General features: G+C 44.3%; 1 protein-coding gene across 1 annotated transcript in view; it reads right to left on the reverse strand.

Moving 5' to 3' along the window:
• The window catches only part of MKS1 (MKS transition zone complex subunit 1), a 225,202-nt gene that overhangs the window by 11,571 nt on the left and 199,479 nt on the right, over positions 1 to 14,152 (reverse strand). The window contains exons 13-14 of the mRNA XM_069226780.1: positions 9,326 to 9,395; positions 7,324 to 7,431 (exon numbers count right to left, since the gene is read on the reverse strand). Coding sequence (XP_069082881.1) covers positions 7,324 to 7,431; positions 9,326 to 9,395 — 178 coding nt within the window. The remainder of the gene's footprint in view (positions 1 to 7,323; positions 7,432 to 9,325; positions 9,396 to 14,152) is intronic.

Genomic DNA, 14,152 nt, shown 5'->3' on the forward strand with positions numbered 1-14,152 from the left:
CAGTTCATAGTTGCTGGCATAGTGCCTTTTTCTGGTAAACACATAGGCCCTCATTATGACATTGGCAGTAAAAACCGCCTACCGCCGCGGCGACGGCCGCCAAAAGACCGTCACCGCAGCTATAAGCCGTCCACCATATTATGACCACAGCCTGATTTCCGCCAGAAGGATGGCGGAAATCCGGCTGTGGCCGTGCCGGCGGACGGCGCCACACCAGTAGTCCGCCACCAGCAGTATTATAAGAATTAATACAGCCTGGCAGTGTTCTGCTGGCGGACGAGGCTGCTGGCAGCAGCGCCCCATCTCCTGCCGGAGGACCCTCTACACAAAGGCAAGTGGGTGCTCCGACAGGGGAGAGCGGCGGGGGTGTTTGTGTGTGTGTGTGTGTGTGTGTATGTCTGTGCATGCGTGCAGGTGTGTGTTGGATGTTGTATGTGTGTGCATGTTTGGGAGTGTGAGTGCGTGTATGTTGAGTTGTGTGAATGCGTGTCAGCCTGTATGTATGTGTGTGTGAATGGATGTATGCATGCGTGGATGAATGTGGGGATGGGTGTGTGTATGCGTGTGTGAAGGGAGGGGAGTGTATGAAGGGGGGGTCTGGAGAGGAAGGGGGTGTTGGGGGCACCTGTGGAAGGGGTGGGGGGTGGGGAAGACCCCTATCAGTGACAGGGAAGGGATTCCCTGTCACTGATAGTGTTTACCGCTATGGTTTTCGTGACGGTAAGGAAGCCACGAAAAGCATGGAGGTAGGCGGGGTCATAATCCCGTAGGTGGTCAAGTGACGGCCGCCGGGCTGGAGACTGATGTCTCCAGCTCAGCGGCTGTTACTGCTGTGGCGATCGGTGTGGTACATTGGCAGTTTGACTTCAGCCAAACCGCCAATGTCATAATATGGAGGAAAGTACCGCCAGCCTGTTGGCAGTACTTTCCTCCATATTACCGCCGGGGTCATAATGACCCCCATAGTGTTTTCTTAACTTATGTTTGTTGGCATTTCTATATAATAATACAGTTACAACAAAAAGTTACTTTCAACAGAGAAAAATAATTTTCAAATATACAATGATTGTACCACTTTGATGTAGTGCACTGGAGCCACATACACTGATATGCTATGCGCCCTTAAAGTACATATGCCACTGATCCCTCTTCTTCACCACGATAAAAAGCCCTACAAAGCCAGTCTTTATGTATCAGTCCTCCCAGCTGCGAGTTGGTGAGTCAACTGGTCCTGCCAATCGTTTAAGCATTTGGGCCTTTTTGCTAAGTCTAGTATATACCTGGGGTGACATTTTAAAAAGGCTCCCAGGGGTGTTTGTAGAGGCCCATGTGTTGAAACCTAAAGAACAAGAAGAAAAAAACATTCTAACTATGCTGTCCTGGGGGTCCATCCAACCCTCTCATGTTTCTGTCTTATAGGAAAGAGGTGTCTGGCGGAGCGCCGGCCGTTAGGGACTGAGGGGGTAACGAGGACAGAGGGCGGACGCCCGGTCAGCGGAATATGTCCAGAGGCAAGTCCCATGTCAGGAGGGGGGGGGGAGGGAGGAAGTGTGAGTTAGAGGGTTGAGCAGGGGTGCAGGCGATGGGATGAAGTTAACGATAACATGGGGGTGCCATCTTTCATGTCTCGTTCTTCAGCCTCCTTGTGCTAGATTATGTATCCCTGTAGACGTAATACTTAATTTCCTCATTAGGGCCTGTCCTCTCCCACTTCGCCGTCTCCTATATGACCAGCACTAGGGCTTCTGGCTGACATTACTGGGCGTCAGCGTATGCCGCAGGCATCTGCTCTAATTAGAGCTCTCTTTTCCGACTGTGCCCAAACTGTGACCTCCTTCACCCATGTTTCAAGTGTTAGCTTGTCCTGGACTTCCACATCAGGGTGATACGTCCTTTAGCTAAGCAAAGGCTAAGTCCAAGAATTTGGTGCCCATTTTCTGCAACTCTGGTCTGGGGAATAGACCTATCAGTCAAGTTTCTAGATTTCAGTTAAGAGTGAAACCAAGGTTTGTGTTGAGTGTGCATGTCACCCCTTCCTAGAACGATCGTAAGTGAGGGCAGCTCCAGGTCATATGTGCAAAGTCAGCGTCCATTATAGTATATCAAGGACAGGGCTTGGGCTCTCCACCACAGATGATCTGTATTCTGTAAGGATTCAAGTTTGCCATGTGCACATAGTTAAGTTGGTTGTACTCGAGTCCCAAATTTCTAGAGATTCTCTTAAGGTACTCAAAACCCCAACCCAGTCTGTGTCTGTGCCCTCCCTACCCAATAATGTCTCCCATTTCTCCCGGATCTTCACTAAGGGCCTTCTGAAAATTTCAACCTGTGACTTATAAAGCCATTTCACGAGATGTCTCTCAGAACCTATAGTTACTGTTAATTTCAAAACTTCGTGTGTCTTAGATTCATCCCGTCTGCTTGACCATAGGTCCCTGAAGGTCCTCACTAATGCTTCATATATTAAAAACTGGCCCGGGGTAAATGCTACCTGTCCAATACATCTTCCAGCGGTGTCAGCGTTCCCATCTGATAGCAGTCCCCTACTGTTGTCAGTCCGGCAACCATCCAGGCTGAGAGTTGGGTTTCTGTGAAGAAGGCAAGCGGGTCTTCGTAAGGAAGTCCCACCAGGGGCAGCGCTGGGGCTGGCAAGCCACCTTTTCCAGCACTTTAAGACTACTGCCAGTTATACACCCGGTTGGGGTACCTCAACTGCTGGACAAAGTAGTTTTGCCACTAATGCTCTCCACCCCCTGCGATTGGCCATCCCCACTGCACCAATTTCCTCTTGGTGGGTCGAGCCACTGGGTGACCCACTGCAACTGTCCAGCCAGGTAATCCAATTCGAAATCTGGGGTCTCCAGGTCTCCCTCTTCTGGGGGGTGCGTAAAAACCTCCAGCGACACCCTGTGGCGACCTCCGTCCCAGATCATTTCTCTCAGTAGTGTATTTTGTTGTCTGAACTAGGAATCCGTTATCTGGACCAGGAAGGGAGTAAATAAATACAGTAACATGACCCAAGCCATGATGGGTAGTTTCAGAGATCGCCAAAAGGGGACACAGGATGTACGGGAGCTAAGAGCATTCTCCAGCTTTTCTTCCCAGAGTTCTTCCAGTGAATGAAAGACATGAATGCCCAAATATTGGATGGTCGATAAAGACCACGTCTGGCTCCCTGGTAAATTTCCTGGCTTTGGAGCACCTGCCTTTAAGGGCAGTAGGTATGTCTTGGAGCTATTAACCCTGAGGCCCGACACAGTTGCAAATTTGCTTAGTAGATTCATTGCAAAGGCTGCTCTTATGATGGTATGTTCACTACCACCCACCTTTATCCCAGCCCCCACTCCCTCCAGTTGGAACAGCTCTGCTAATGTTTTGATGGCCAGGGCAAAGAGGAGTGGGGAACAGCAGGCACCCCAGTCTGGTGCCCCAGTAGACCTTGACTTGTGTGGGAATCAAGTAGCCCTTTTTAACCTAAGCAGTGGCAGCCAGAATATAGCAGTTGAACTAATTTAATAGAGGGTCCTCCAGTCCCAACTTGCACATGGCCTTGAAAGGGAAATTCTACCTCTCAGAATCAAATGCCTTTTCAAGGTCCACTAACATAATGATAGCACAAGGGCAGAGCAGGACATCTGAGTGGTAGAGAATGTGGTATACCCTTTAAAGATTTAGTGAGGTGCTCCGTTCCAGAATAAACTTGTTTTGGTCACTGTGTATAAATGTTGAGCTGTGGGGAAGAAGTCTGAGGGCCATGATCTTACTTAGGATCTTAAAATCCAAGTTTAACATGAATAAAGGGCAGAATGCACATGCGCGGATGCCCGTGTCCTTGGACCTAGGAAGTGAAATCACAGTGTCAACCCTGGAGGGTGCCAGCAGAGAACCCAGTCTCAGTGAACCAGCGAACAGGGCCTTTATCTTGGGAGCCAGGGTCCCAGCGAATGCTGAGCAGAATTCTGCTGGTGGGCCGTCAGGGCCCGGGGTCGTCTCAGTTGCTATTACCCTATTTGCAGACTCCTGTGCTGAGTTTGGGCCTCCTAGGGCTTCCTCAGCCCCTTGGTACAAAACCTGCAGCATGGTTTGGGCCAGGAAGTTGTACAGGGTCTTCGAAGCAAGGGGTTCCTGTTGTCTGTAAAGGGATTCGTAGTATTCCCAAAAAGATGTGATCGCTTTAAGCAAGTAAAGCACTGCATCATCTCCTGACAAATTCTGGGTAATGGGGGTCCCCCGGTTTTCTGGCCTTATGAGCTAAGCTAGGAGCCTGCCTGGTGTACCTTACTCATTGTGCGCCCTAGCAACATATTCTTTATAATCATGGCAGAGCCGACGGTCCAGTAAAACATTACATTGCCTTGGCGTCACACAGGTAGGCTCTTGCACCTTCCTCTGCCCCTACTGCCTTTTCAAGGTTGTGAACTCTATGCTCCAATGTGCTAATTTCTCCATGAAGCTTTCTTCTAACTACCACCAAATGTCCTAGATAGTGACCCCTGACCACTACCTTGAATGCTTCCCATTCAACAAGAACTGATGAGGCTGTGCCCTGATTGTGTGTAAAGTAATCCGTAATAACAGTATGCAGGGAATCCCAAATACTCTGTGTGGGTCACATTTTGGCTGAGTCTGTTGGAACATAGAAACATATCCAATCTGGTGAGTAGCTGATATATATATGTAAGAGAAATACAAGTAATCTCTTGCCTGCCCTTGCTAAACCCACCAAATATCCTATGCCCCCCAGTGTTCCAACCACTCTCTGAACCCTTCCAATATTTTATGAGTCAAGGCTCCAGGCAGGATGGGGTAGAGTGATCAAGTATAACATGTGCATGGTAATCACATAGTGGGTTGTAATGCTAAGCAGAGAGAAAGACTAGCTGATTACCATCATGCATGCTTGCCATATACTGTATAGGATTGTGATCCTTGGAGTCGGTTGCAATATGGGTGCAGGTGTGGCTGATTTAGCTTTAGGTTAAGATAACAGGCACAAAAAACCCTTATTGGAGCTTGCCATTTTTTGAACAGCTGAAAGCTTCACAAAGTCCACACACACACACACACACATTCAATACCCATTCCATTATGGCCATTCCCTTTTTAACATGGGCGTTTCATGATGACCAGAATTGAAGCATTCCCAGACCATAATCACATCTTACATTGTTCTTTTGACCTCACCGTATCCATTTATACATAAAAGGAACAACCTTGTGAATCAGTGCATTACTGCACTTTTGCTTCTCCTATTTGCCAGCAGGTCCTGCATGCATTTGCTTTGTCTTTTTGTACCCCTTTTAGATTCATATATTACACTATCAGTTAACCCCTTTACGGGATTGTTTGTTAAAGCTGTCCCCATTCCAGATTCTGAGGTAGCCTTAACGTGTCACTACTCCACACATCATCATCTTCAAAAAGGTTTAAGAAAAGGTCCTTGCCCACAGCCATTGACATGCTGTTTCATATGCAAACTGTCGCATTAGTGGCCATATGATAGGTGGTCCAGTTGACCTCTGAGAACTCCTGGGTCAGTCAGAGCGCTATTGCCAATTAAGTTTCTTTTTGTGGCTATTGATGGTGAGGGTAGGAAGACCGATTACCACTTATTTTTAATTACCAAGAAAACTAGACATACTACAGGTCTATGATCGAAGCACCACAGCCAACTGTAGACATTCTTCAATAGGTCTACACAACGTAAGATGATCTTCAAAACCTAGATCAATACTTAATGGCACTGCATAGAGTGGAAATGTGACTGGAACTTTGGAGTCTAGAGGCTCCCAAAATTGCAGTGATGAAGAAAAGCACGCTATAGCACCTTTTGTGCGCTAGCTATGCATGAATCAGAGGTACAGGGAGTGCTTAAGAGGAAGCAAAATACTCTTGTGTACCCAGCACACAGGGAAAAAAACACCTAAAAGGACAAGGGCAGAGAAACTAAAAACCGCTTTGTCACATGGTCATTATAGAGCACCCAGTGGCTTGGATTCCTGCCACTGAGCTAAGCCACCTATTGGTATAGCATTCAAAGTTCTATTTTAAAGAGGTAGGTTTTAAACATTTTACAAAATGTCAGATTGCCCCTTTGCATTAGCAGTACCAATGGTACAATCCTAGTTAATGCCTAAATTGAGAAGCCTAAACTAAAGCAAATCATGTGTTACCCACCCTATTGTGACAGAGTCAGGGGTTTCCAAAAGTGACAGGCACAGAGGGGAGAGCAATATTTAAAGTTCATGAAAAATAATGTGACAATCATGACAAATCCAAATTTTATGTCTAAGGTACCAACTGTTTTTCATTTAAGACAGAAGATAACTTTACCAACGTCCTTTGAAAAGCCTGTACCAGTAGCAGAAAAGGCATTACACTCCTTAGACATACAACTGAGTCTAAGATTTTATTTGCAAGCTACCAAGGACATCAGATAAACTGAACAGTTATTTGTTGCATACGGTTTAGGAAACAAAGGAAAGATGGTAGAGAGGTGGATTGGTTCATGTATTACTACAACTCACATGCTGATAACAGGCCACTGACAAGGAGAGTCAGGGCACACTCCACAAGCGCAATGGCAGCTTCAACTGCTTACTTTTCAGGAATGTCCTTGGAGGACGTGTGTAAGGCAGAGACTTGGAAGACAACTCATGCCTTTACAAGGCATTATGTGTGGATTTGCAAGTAAGCATCGGTGGGGCAAGTAGTTTTACAAAATGTAAGATAAGCCTCAGTATAAGGTAAGCCTAATTTGTTAACCCTATCCAAATGTGAACCTTGACACCTGCACTGCTATGTTAATCTGTTAGTCTAGCATGTGAACCTATGAAAGATCTAATGCTGAAGAAGGAAAAAAGTTACTTATCTGTAACTCTGGTTCTCCAGCATTGGTATCTTTCATAGATTCACATGTAGCTCTGCCTCATCCCTTTAAATGTCACAACAAAAATGGTAAGAACTGTGGTTCTGAAAATCTGACAGTTGAGAGGTTCAGTGGGAGATCAGCTGGAGGTAGAGCATTATAATTGGCTGAAGTTTCGGTCAAAGACCATACTGGGTTGCAAAAGATGCCTGTTAGTTTACTATGGTATGTTATAGGTGGAGTATGTGCTGATGGTACCCAGTCTGACAACAGGGAATTAGTCTAACATGTGAATCTATGAAAGATCCAATGCTGGAAAAAGTATGTTATGCCTTTGTTTGGTAGAGTACATACTATTGTTTCAAAATATCTCAGTCAGAAAACACTACCTCACAAATCATTTCTCACACTACATTTCTATAAAGAATGGTCTGAGATACTTTCAGGGTTCTTACCTGGTGATGATGGAAGCACAATGGATCCATAACCCTCCACACGATACCTTTGCCAGAAGTCTAGAGAAAGGACTTCAAAGTACAAAACGGGCCACTGAGGGAGCGAGCCTGGGAGCAAAGTGGTAAGAATAGGTACAGGTAGAGAGACGGAAGGGACAGGAGACACAGTAAAGGTGGATGAGAGCAAGAAAAAGAAGCAAAGTGGAACAAGACATGGACACAGACACAATAAGAAGGAAAAAAATGATTTGAGAGAGGAACAATAAAAATATGAGGATGAGGACAAAGGGTAAATGGAAAATGAATAGGGGAAATCAAAAGGGAAGAAATTAATTGAAGATGAGGACAGAGGTAGGGAAAGGGAAAGAGAATGATGAGATATGAAATAGAACAGAGAATGGAAGGGGAGAGATGAGGATAAAGGAAGGTGAATGTAAAAAGTAAAAGAAAATGGAGAAGCAAGATGAGAGTAGGAATGGGAGAATGACATGCAGAAAAAATAGAGAAAGAGAATTGTGGAAGGGAAATGGAACAGAACATAGACACAGAAGGATAAAATTAAAATGAGAGTAAGAAGAATGTGAAAATGAAGACAGAAGATGGATAAGAAAAGGGTATAGTGAGGAAAGAGGAATAAAGAAGAAAATATAAAATAACAGGTAGAGAAGATAGGAGGCAGGAGAAAAGAAGGGCAGGGCGAAAGCATTAAGAATGTTCAAATCCAGGAAGTGAGAGAGGTTGGTAGGTAAGGTTTATGGAGGAAGAGTGAAGAATGAGGTATAAGGATGAAACAAGCAGTGTGAGAGAGGAAGACAAAATACAACGTTGCTTATACATTATACAGAGGTTTAATACAATTAGGTCAAAGGTAACCTATTCAACAGGAAAGTAATTTGTCAGCTGTGATACAGTTCTTGCATACTCCATGTCCAAAAAGCCCCACATAAGACATCTACCAATTTAAAAAGACCAGAAATATTGCAACTTGACTTTTAGTAGTGACATGGACCAAGAAGCTGCAACTCACGCTAGATATCACTGTTATAAGTGTATGCAGCCACGGTTTGTTTGCTTAGTTCCTTTAAACAGATAACAAGGCCAACAAACTGGGACAAGTGAATAAAAGGAAAAAAAGAAATGGAAGAGCACAGAAGCAGTCAAGCGGATTTACTTTAAAGTCTGCAAACCAAGGTATCTTGTAAAGTATCTTTATTATAGACTAGGTTCCTTTTTTCAGCACTGACTGTCCCACCCCAAAATGTGTTCCCGACTGCAGAGCCAGAACAGTAGCTCTGAAAAGATGTACAAGATCTCAATGAAGGTCATTAGCAGATCTCTCCCAATGGCCCATGCCCTTTAAAAGAATGGAACGTGGTCTCCTGTCTTGGAAACACTGGTACTAAACCCTAATGAAAGAGAATCATACAAAACTGGAGTCAGCTTTAACTTTATAATTAAACTAGTAATTATGCATGGAACATGCCTTGTTTAGCAGTTCTTCTGACATTAAGGAATAGAGGTGGGTTTGGACAGTTTGATTATGGAAGGACTTCTGTGTAAGTCATGCTCTCTTTTGCATGTACTGCAAGCACCAATCAGAAGCCTGTTTCAAATGGTTTGTGCTTCTGAAGATCTGTGTAAACTCTGTGTTGTCACAAACCATTACAGAAAAGTGATATTCTGTGCAAAACAAAAAACAAATGTAGCATAAAAAAAAAGAAGCATGAACACCAGGTCAAATATCTACCTATGGTGATGGGTGCAGGCGGGGAGAATTGATATCTAATATGTAATAAACCCTGTAATCCTGCTTGAGTATCTTCAGGTTAAACCCTTGTATTATCTGTAATATCAATAAGGCACTGTTAATGCCAGGCCCATCTCGTACTCCCCAGCTCTGCCAATGTACCTAAATCCAGATGTGCAAAATCACATTATAACTCTAATGGCATTCAGTACCCCAACATAAACTGGTAGGGGGATGGCCAGGTGTGTCACTTACTTTCAGATTCATCCTGCTGTGTAAAGAAAGCCTCAAACGTGAATGGGTAGCAAAAATAGGACACATTCTCCTGGAAGTGAAAAAACAGAGAATTCTATGAAGAAATCAGTCACACAGCAGTGTTCTAGTTAAAGTGTGACAAACCTCATAACATTTGTTCACGGTGATACCTTATTTATCTAGCTATGCCTTAGTGTTTTTAAGTTGGATCATTTCTTCTCTGTACAGATTATAAGAAACAAAACAAATTGTTCTGTTGTTCCAATGCTCTACAGTACCAGAAACTGGAAAATGACACAAAGAAAACCTTATGCGAAGTACGGAAGGCTAGAAGTCTCTCACTTCAGTCTCAATTAATCAAGGAATACATGTTGGATAAGCCACGTTAAAAATATGATGTCTAAAACCGCATCATTGTTTGCTACTGAACAGGGCATCAAACACAACACAACGCACCTCAAGCGCAGCTAGAACACCACATAATTCCCAGCTTTGATCTTCACTAAGTTCCCAAAATGCAATGCCCTCATTCAGTAATCCCCCACAGTCTAATTGCAACCCCACTGGGAAACCCCTACGGCCAGACAAACACAGAGTAGTCAGAGTGGTAAGATAAGGATAAGTTGCTTACCTGTAAATCCTAGTTCTCTTCCAGGGGAATCGTCAAAAAAGTCATAAGCACTAAATAAGCACTGAATATTCCCGCCCACATGAGGGGATTCCGTTGCATATATAAACACACATGCATATATCTTAAATGTATATGTAAAAGAGAAAATTGCGTAGAGAATTTTAGTATATATATATATGTATATATATTATACACAATCATGCAGTCTACGTTGCCAAACAGGCTAAAAATGTCTTATTTTTGTAAAGTTTTTCTTTAATAAAACTCTTCAACTAGAGTTAACACCTTTCTGCAATCCAAGAAGAAAGCATAGAAAGTATTAGCAATCTCATAAAGAGGGACAAACTGCAGCAAAATTACAAAGGCATTATTAGCCAATAGGCTGCATGCCAATTAACATAGTAGAACCAAAAAACTGGCACTGTGCCTTTAAGGCTCTGAGAACCTCCAGTATCCCACCATGCCTCAGAGGCGAACGTGAAGTGACAGTTGGGCTACAGTTAGGTCAGTACTTTTTTACAGTGATGAGAAGAGTAGAATAGAAGAGTAAACTGCTGAACCTCCTGAATGGCGTCCGGGGTGGAAGGTGAGTTGCTTATGACTTTGATGAGGATTCCCCTTGAAGAAGACTAGGATATATAGTCATGAGCACTGAATAGATTTGCAAGCCCATCCCGCATCCCTGCGGACAAAGAGGTGGAAGCAGAAGCAGCTTAAATCAATTTCTTAAAGAAGCCTGACCCACTTGAGTGTCTGTCTAAGCCTCTGAATCTAGACAGTAATGCCTTGTAAAAGTATGCACCGATATCCATGTTCCCGCTTTGCATATCTCAGACATAGGAACATTCTTCAGAAGGGCTCTTGTTGCCACCTTGCCCCTTGTTGAATGGGCTTTTGGTCTTGCAGTCAATTGTTTGTTAGCCAATTGGTAAGTAAGGATTAGTTACTTACCTGTAAATCCTAGTTCTCTTCCAGGGGTATCCTCATCAAAGTCATAAACATTGAATATTCCCGCCCTTGTGCGGGGACCCCGGAGCATATATATATAAAATACATACATATTATCATGTGTAAAACAGCAATGCAGGCTATAATCATAAATAGGCTAAAATGCTTTATTTCTATGCAAGTTTTTTTTTTTTATTTTTTTTTTTATATTATAAAATCACAATAGATCATAAATATCTACCTAAGCCCCAAAAACTGGACTTAGGGAAGTAAACAGCAGTAAATATCAGAGAAAAATAGAAAAAAACCACATTGAAAAACAATGAAGCATTCTTAGCCAATAGGCTGCATGCAGGTTAACACAGGAGAACCATAAAAACTTTGGCACCGTGCCTTTAAGACCCTGAGCACCTCCAGTATCCCACCATGCCTCAGGGGTGAAGGGAAGGTGACAGTTGGTTCACAGTTAGGTCAGTACTTTTTTACGTGACAATCTGTGTAACTGATCAGAAAGATAATCTGTCCTGCACTTCTAGGAGACTTAAGTCCGGGGAGGAGGGTGGGTTGTTTATGACTTTGATGAGGATACCCCTGGAAGAGAACTAGGATTTACAGGTAAGTAACTAATCCTTCTCTTCCAGGGGATCCTCATCAATAGTAAACATTGAATAGATTAGCAAGCCCATCCCTAAACTCTGCGGACTGTCCGAAAGAAGTGCAGGAAAGAATACATATTCATGCAAATAGATTTCTAAGAGAGGCCTGCCCCACCTGGGCATCCGCTCTTGCATCCGAGTCAAAACAGTAATGCTTAGTAAAGGTATGCACAGACTTCCATGTAGCAGCCTTACAAATCTCGGAAATTGGTACATTGTTAAGGAGGGCAGCAGTAGCCGCTTTTCCCCTTGTGGAATGCGCTTTTGGCCTAGCCAGTAATTGCTTATTAGCCAGTTGGTAAGTGTTAACAATACAAGACACAATCCATCTTGATATCGTTCGTTTAGACGCTGCCTCTCCTGTTCTTAAATGACCATAATTCAGAAACAAATGGTTAGAATGTCTAATCGGTTTTGTTTTGTCCAAATAGAATTTCAGCACTCTTTTTAAGTCTAAAGAATGCAATGCTTTCTCAGCCGGAGTCTCCGGATTGGGAAAGAAAGTCGGTAAAGATATAGTCTGATTGATATGGAATTCTGACACCACCTTCGGAAGGAAAGATGGGTGAGTTCGCAGAACCACTCTATTATCGTGAAAAACCATGTACGGTTCTCTGCAAGACAGAGCCTGAATTTCGCTGACCCTCCTCGCTGAAGTAATGGCCACCAAAAAAGCCGTCTTCCACGTAAGGTGCTGTAAAGAGGCCTTGTGGATAGGTTCAAAAGGAGGGCCCATAAGTTTTGACAGGACTACATTCAGTTCCCATGGAGGAGAAGGTCTCCGAATGGGAGGAAAAACCTTTTTCAAGCCTTCTAAAAAATCCTTGACTACAGGTATCGTAAAGAAGGATTCCTGAGAAGGCGACTTACGATACGCTGTAATTGCAGACAAATGAACCTTAATAGAAGATACCTGCAGACCAGACTTCGCCAGATGAAGTAAATAGGATAGTATGACGTCCTCCTGAGCTCGTATGGGATTTATACCTTGTTGAGAGCACCAGATGTAAAATCTCTTCCACTTAAAAGCGTAAGAACGCCGCGTGGAAGGTCGTTTTGACTCTTTCAAGATGCTCATGCACTCCTGTGAGAGCCCTAGGTGCCCATACTGTAGGAATTCAGGAGCCATGCTGTCAAGCTCAGAGAGGGAAGGTTGGGATGTAGGATTCTGCCTTCCATTCTGCTCAGGAGATCCGGTCTGCACGGCAACCTCCTGTGAGGTCTTTCCGATAAGTTGAGTAGGTCCGTGTACCAGAATTGGCGGGGCCATTGTGGCGCTATCAGAATCATTCTGGTTCTGGAGTTGTAAAATTTGTTGATTACTGCCGGTATGAGGGGAATCGGTGGAAAGGCGTAGAGAAATGTCCCTGACCAGTTGATCAACAGGGCATTCCCTTGAGATCCCGGACGGCAGAACCTGGATGCGAAGTCTGGGCATTTCTTGTTTGTTTCGTCTGCAAAGAGAACCAACTGAGGTCGACCCCATTGACCGAAGATGTCCTCGACGACTTCGTCGTGTAGCACCCAGTCGTGCGCGTCTTCCAGATGTCTGCTCAGGAAATCTGCCTCTACGTTTTGCTGACCTGGCAGGTGTACCGCTGTGATAGATAGACATTCCCCTGGCCAGGAGCCAATGCCATATCGTTTGGGATTCTCGAGATAGAGGTAGTGATCTTGTTCCCCCCTGTTTGTTCAGGTAATACATTGTGGTTGTATTGTCTGTCTGAATTAGGATAGATTTCCCCTGAACCAATGGAGAGAAAGATTTGAGAGCCAGATGGACTGCTCTGAGTTCCAGTAGATTTATGTGATAGTTCTTTTCCTTGTCGGACCACAGACCCTGAGCTTGGAAGGAACCCAGATGAGCACCCCAACCCTGAAGAGACGCATCCGTTACCAGAGTGTCGACTGGAATTGTCTGGTGAAACGGAGAACCTATCGACAGGTGAGGTCTGTGCATCCACCATTGTAGTGATTGAAAAGCCACTGCTGGTAGTCGAACTCTGTCCTCCCAGTGACCAGTCTTTTGGCTCCAATTGTTCTCTAATGCCTCCTGAAGGGGCCTCATGCGTAGCCTGGCATTCGGGACAATGAAGATGCATGAAGCCATGGAGCCCAGAAGCGATGTCACCTGACGAGCTGTAGGTGCATCGGCTGTTAATAGATGTTGACACTTCCTGTGGATTGATAAAAGTCGTTCCTCCGAAGGATACACTCTTTGGAGCTCTGTGTTTAGTATCGCTCCCAGGTAGTGGAGGTTTTGTGTTGGAATCAAGGTTGACTTGTCGTGGTTGATTTGAAGACCTAGAGACTCGAAAGTTCTTAGAACGATATCTCGATGTTTTCTCGCCTGATCCGGAGATGAGGCCTTCACTAGCCAGTCGTCCAGGTAGGGATAGACGAATATTTTTTGTCTTCGAAGGTGTGCCGCTACCACTGCTACACATTTTGAAAAGACTCGGGGTGCAGACTTCAGGCCGAATGGAAGGACTCTGAATTGGTAGTGCTGTGACGCTATCTGGAAACGTAAACATTTCCGATGTTTGGTTGCTATTGGGATGTGAAAATATGCATCCTGTAGGTCGATGGAGC

Source organism: Pleurodeles waltl, chromosome 3_2, assembly GCF_031143425.1.
Source record: "Pleurodeles waltl isolate 20211129_DDA chromosome 3_2, aPleWal1.hap1.20221129, whole genome shotgun sequence".
NCBI classification, from domain to species: Eukaryota; Metazoa; Chordata; class Amphibia; order Caudata; family Salamandridae; genus Pleurodeles; species Pleurodeles waltl.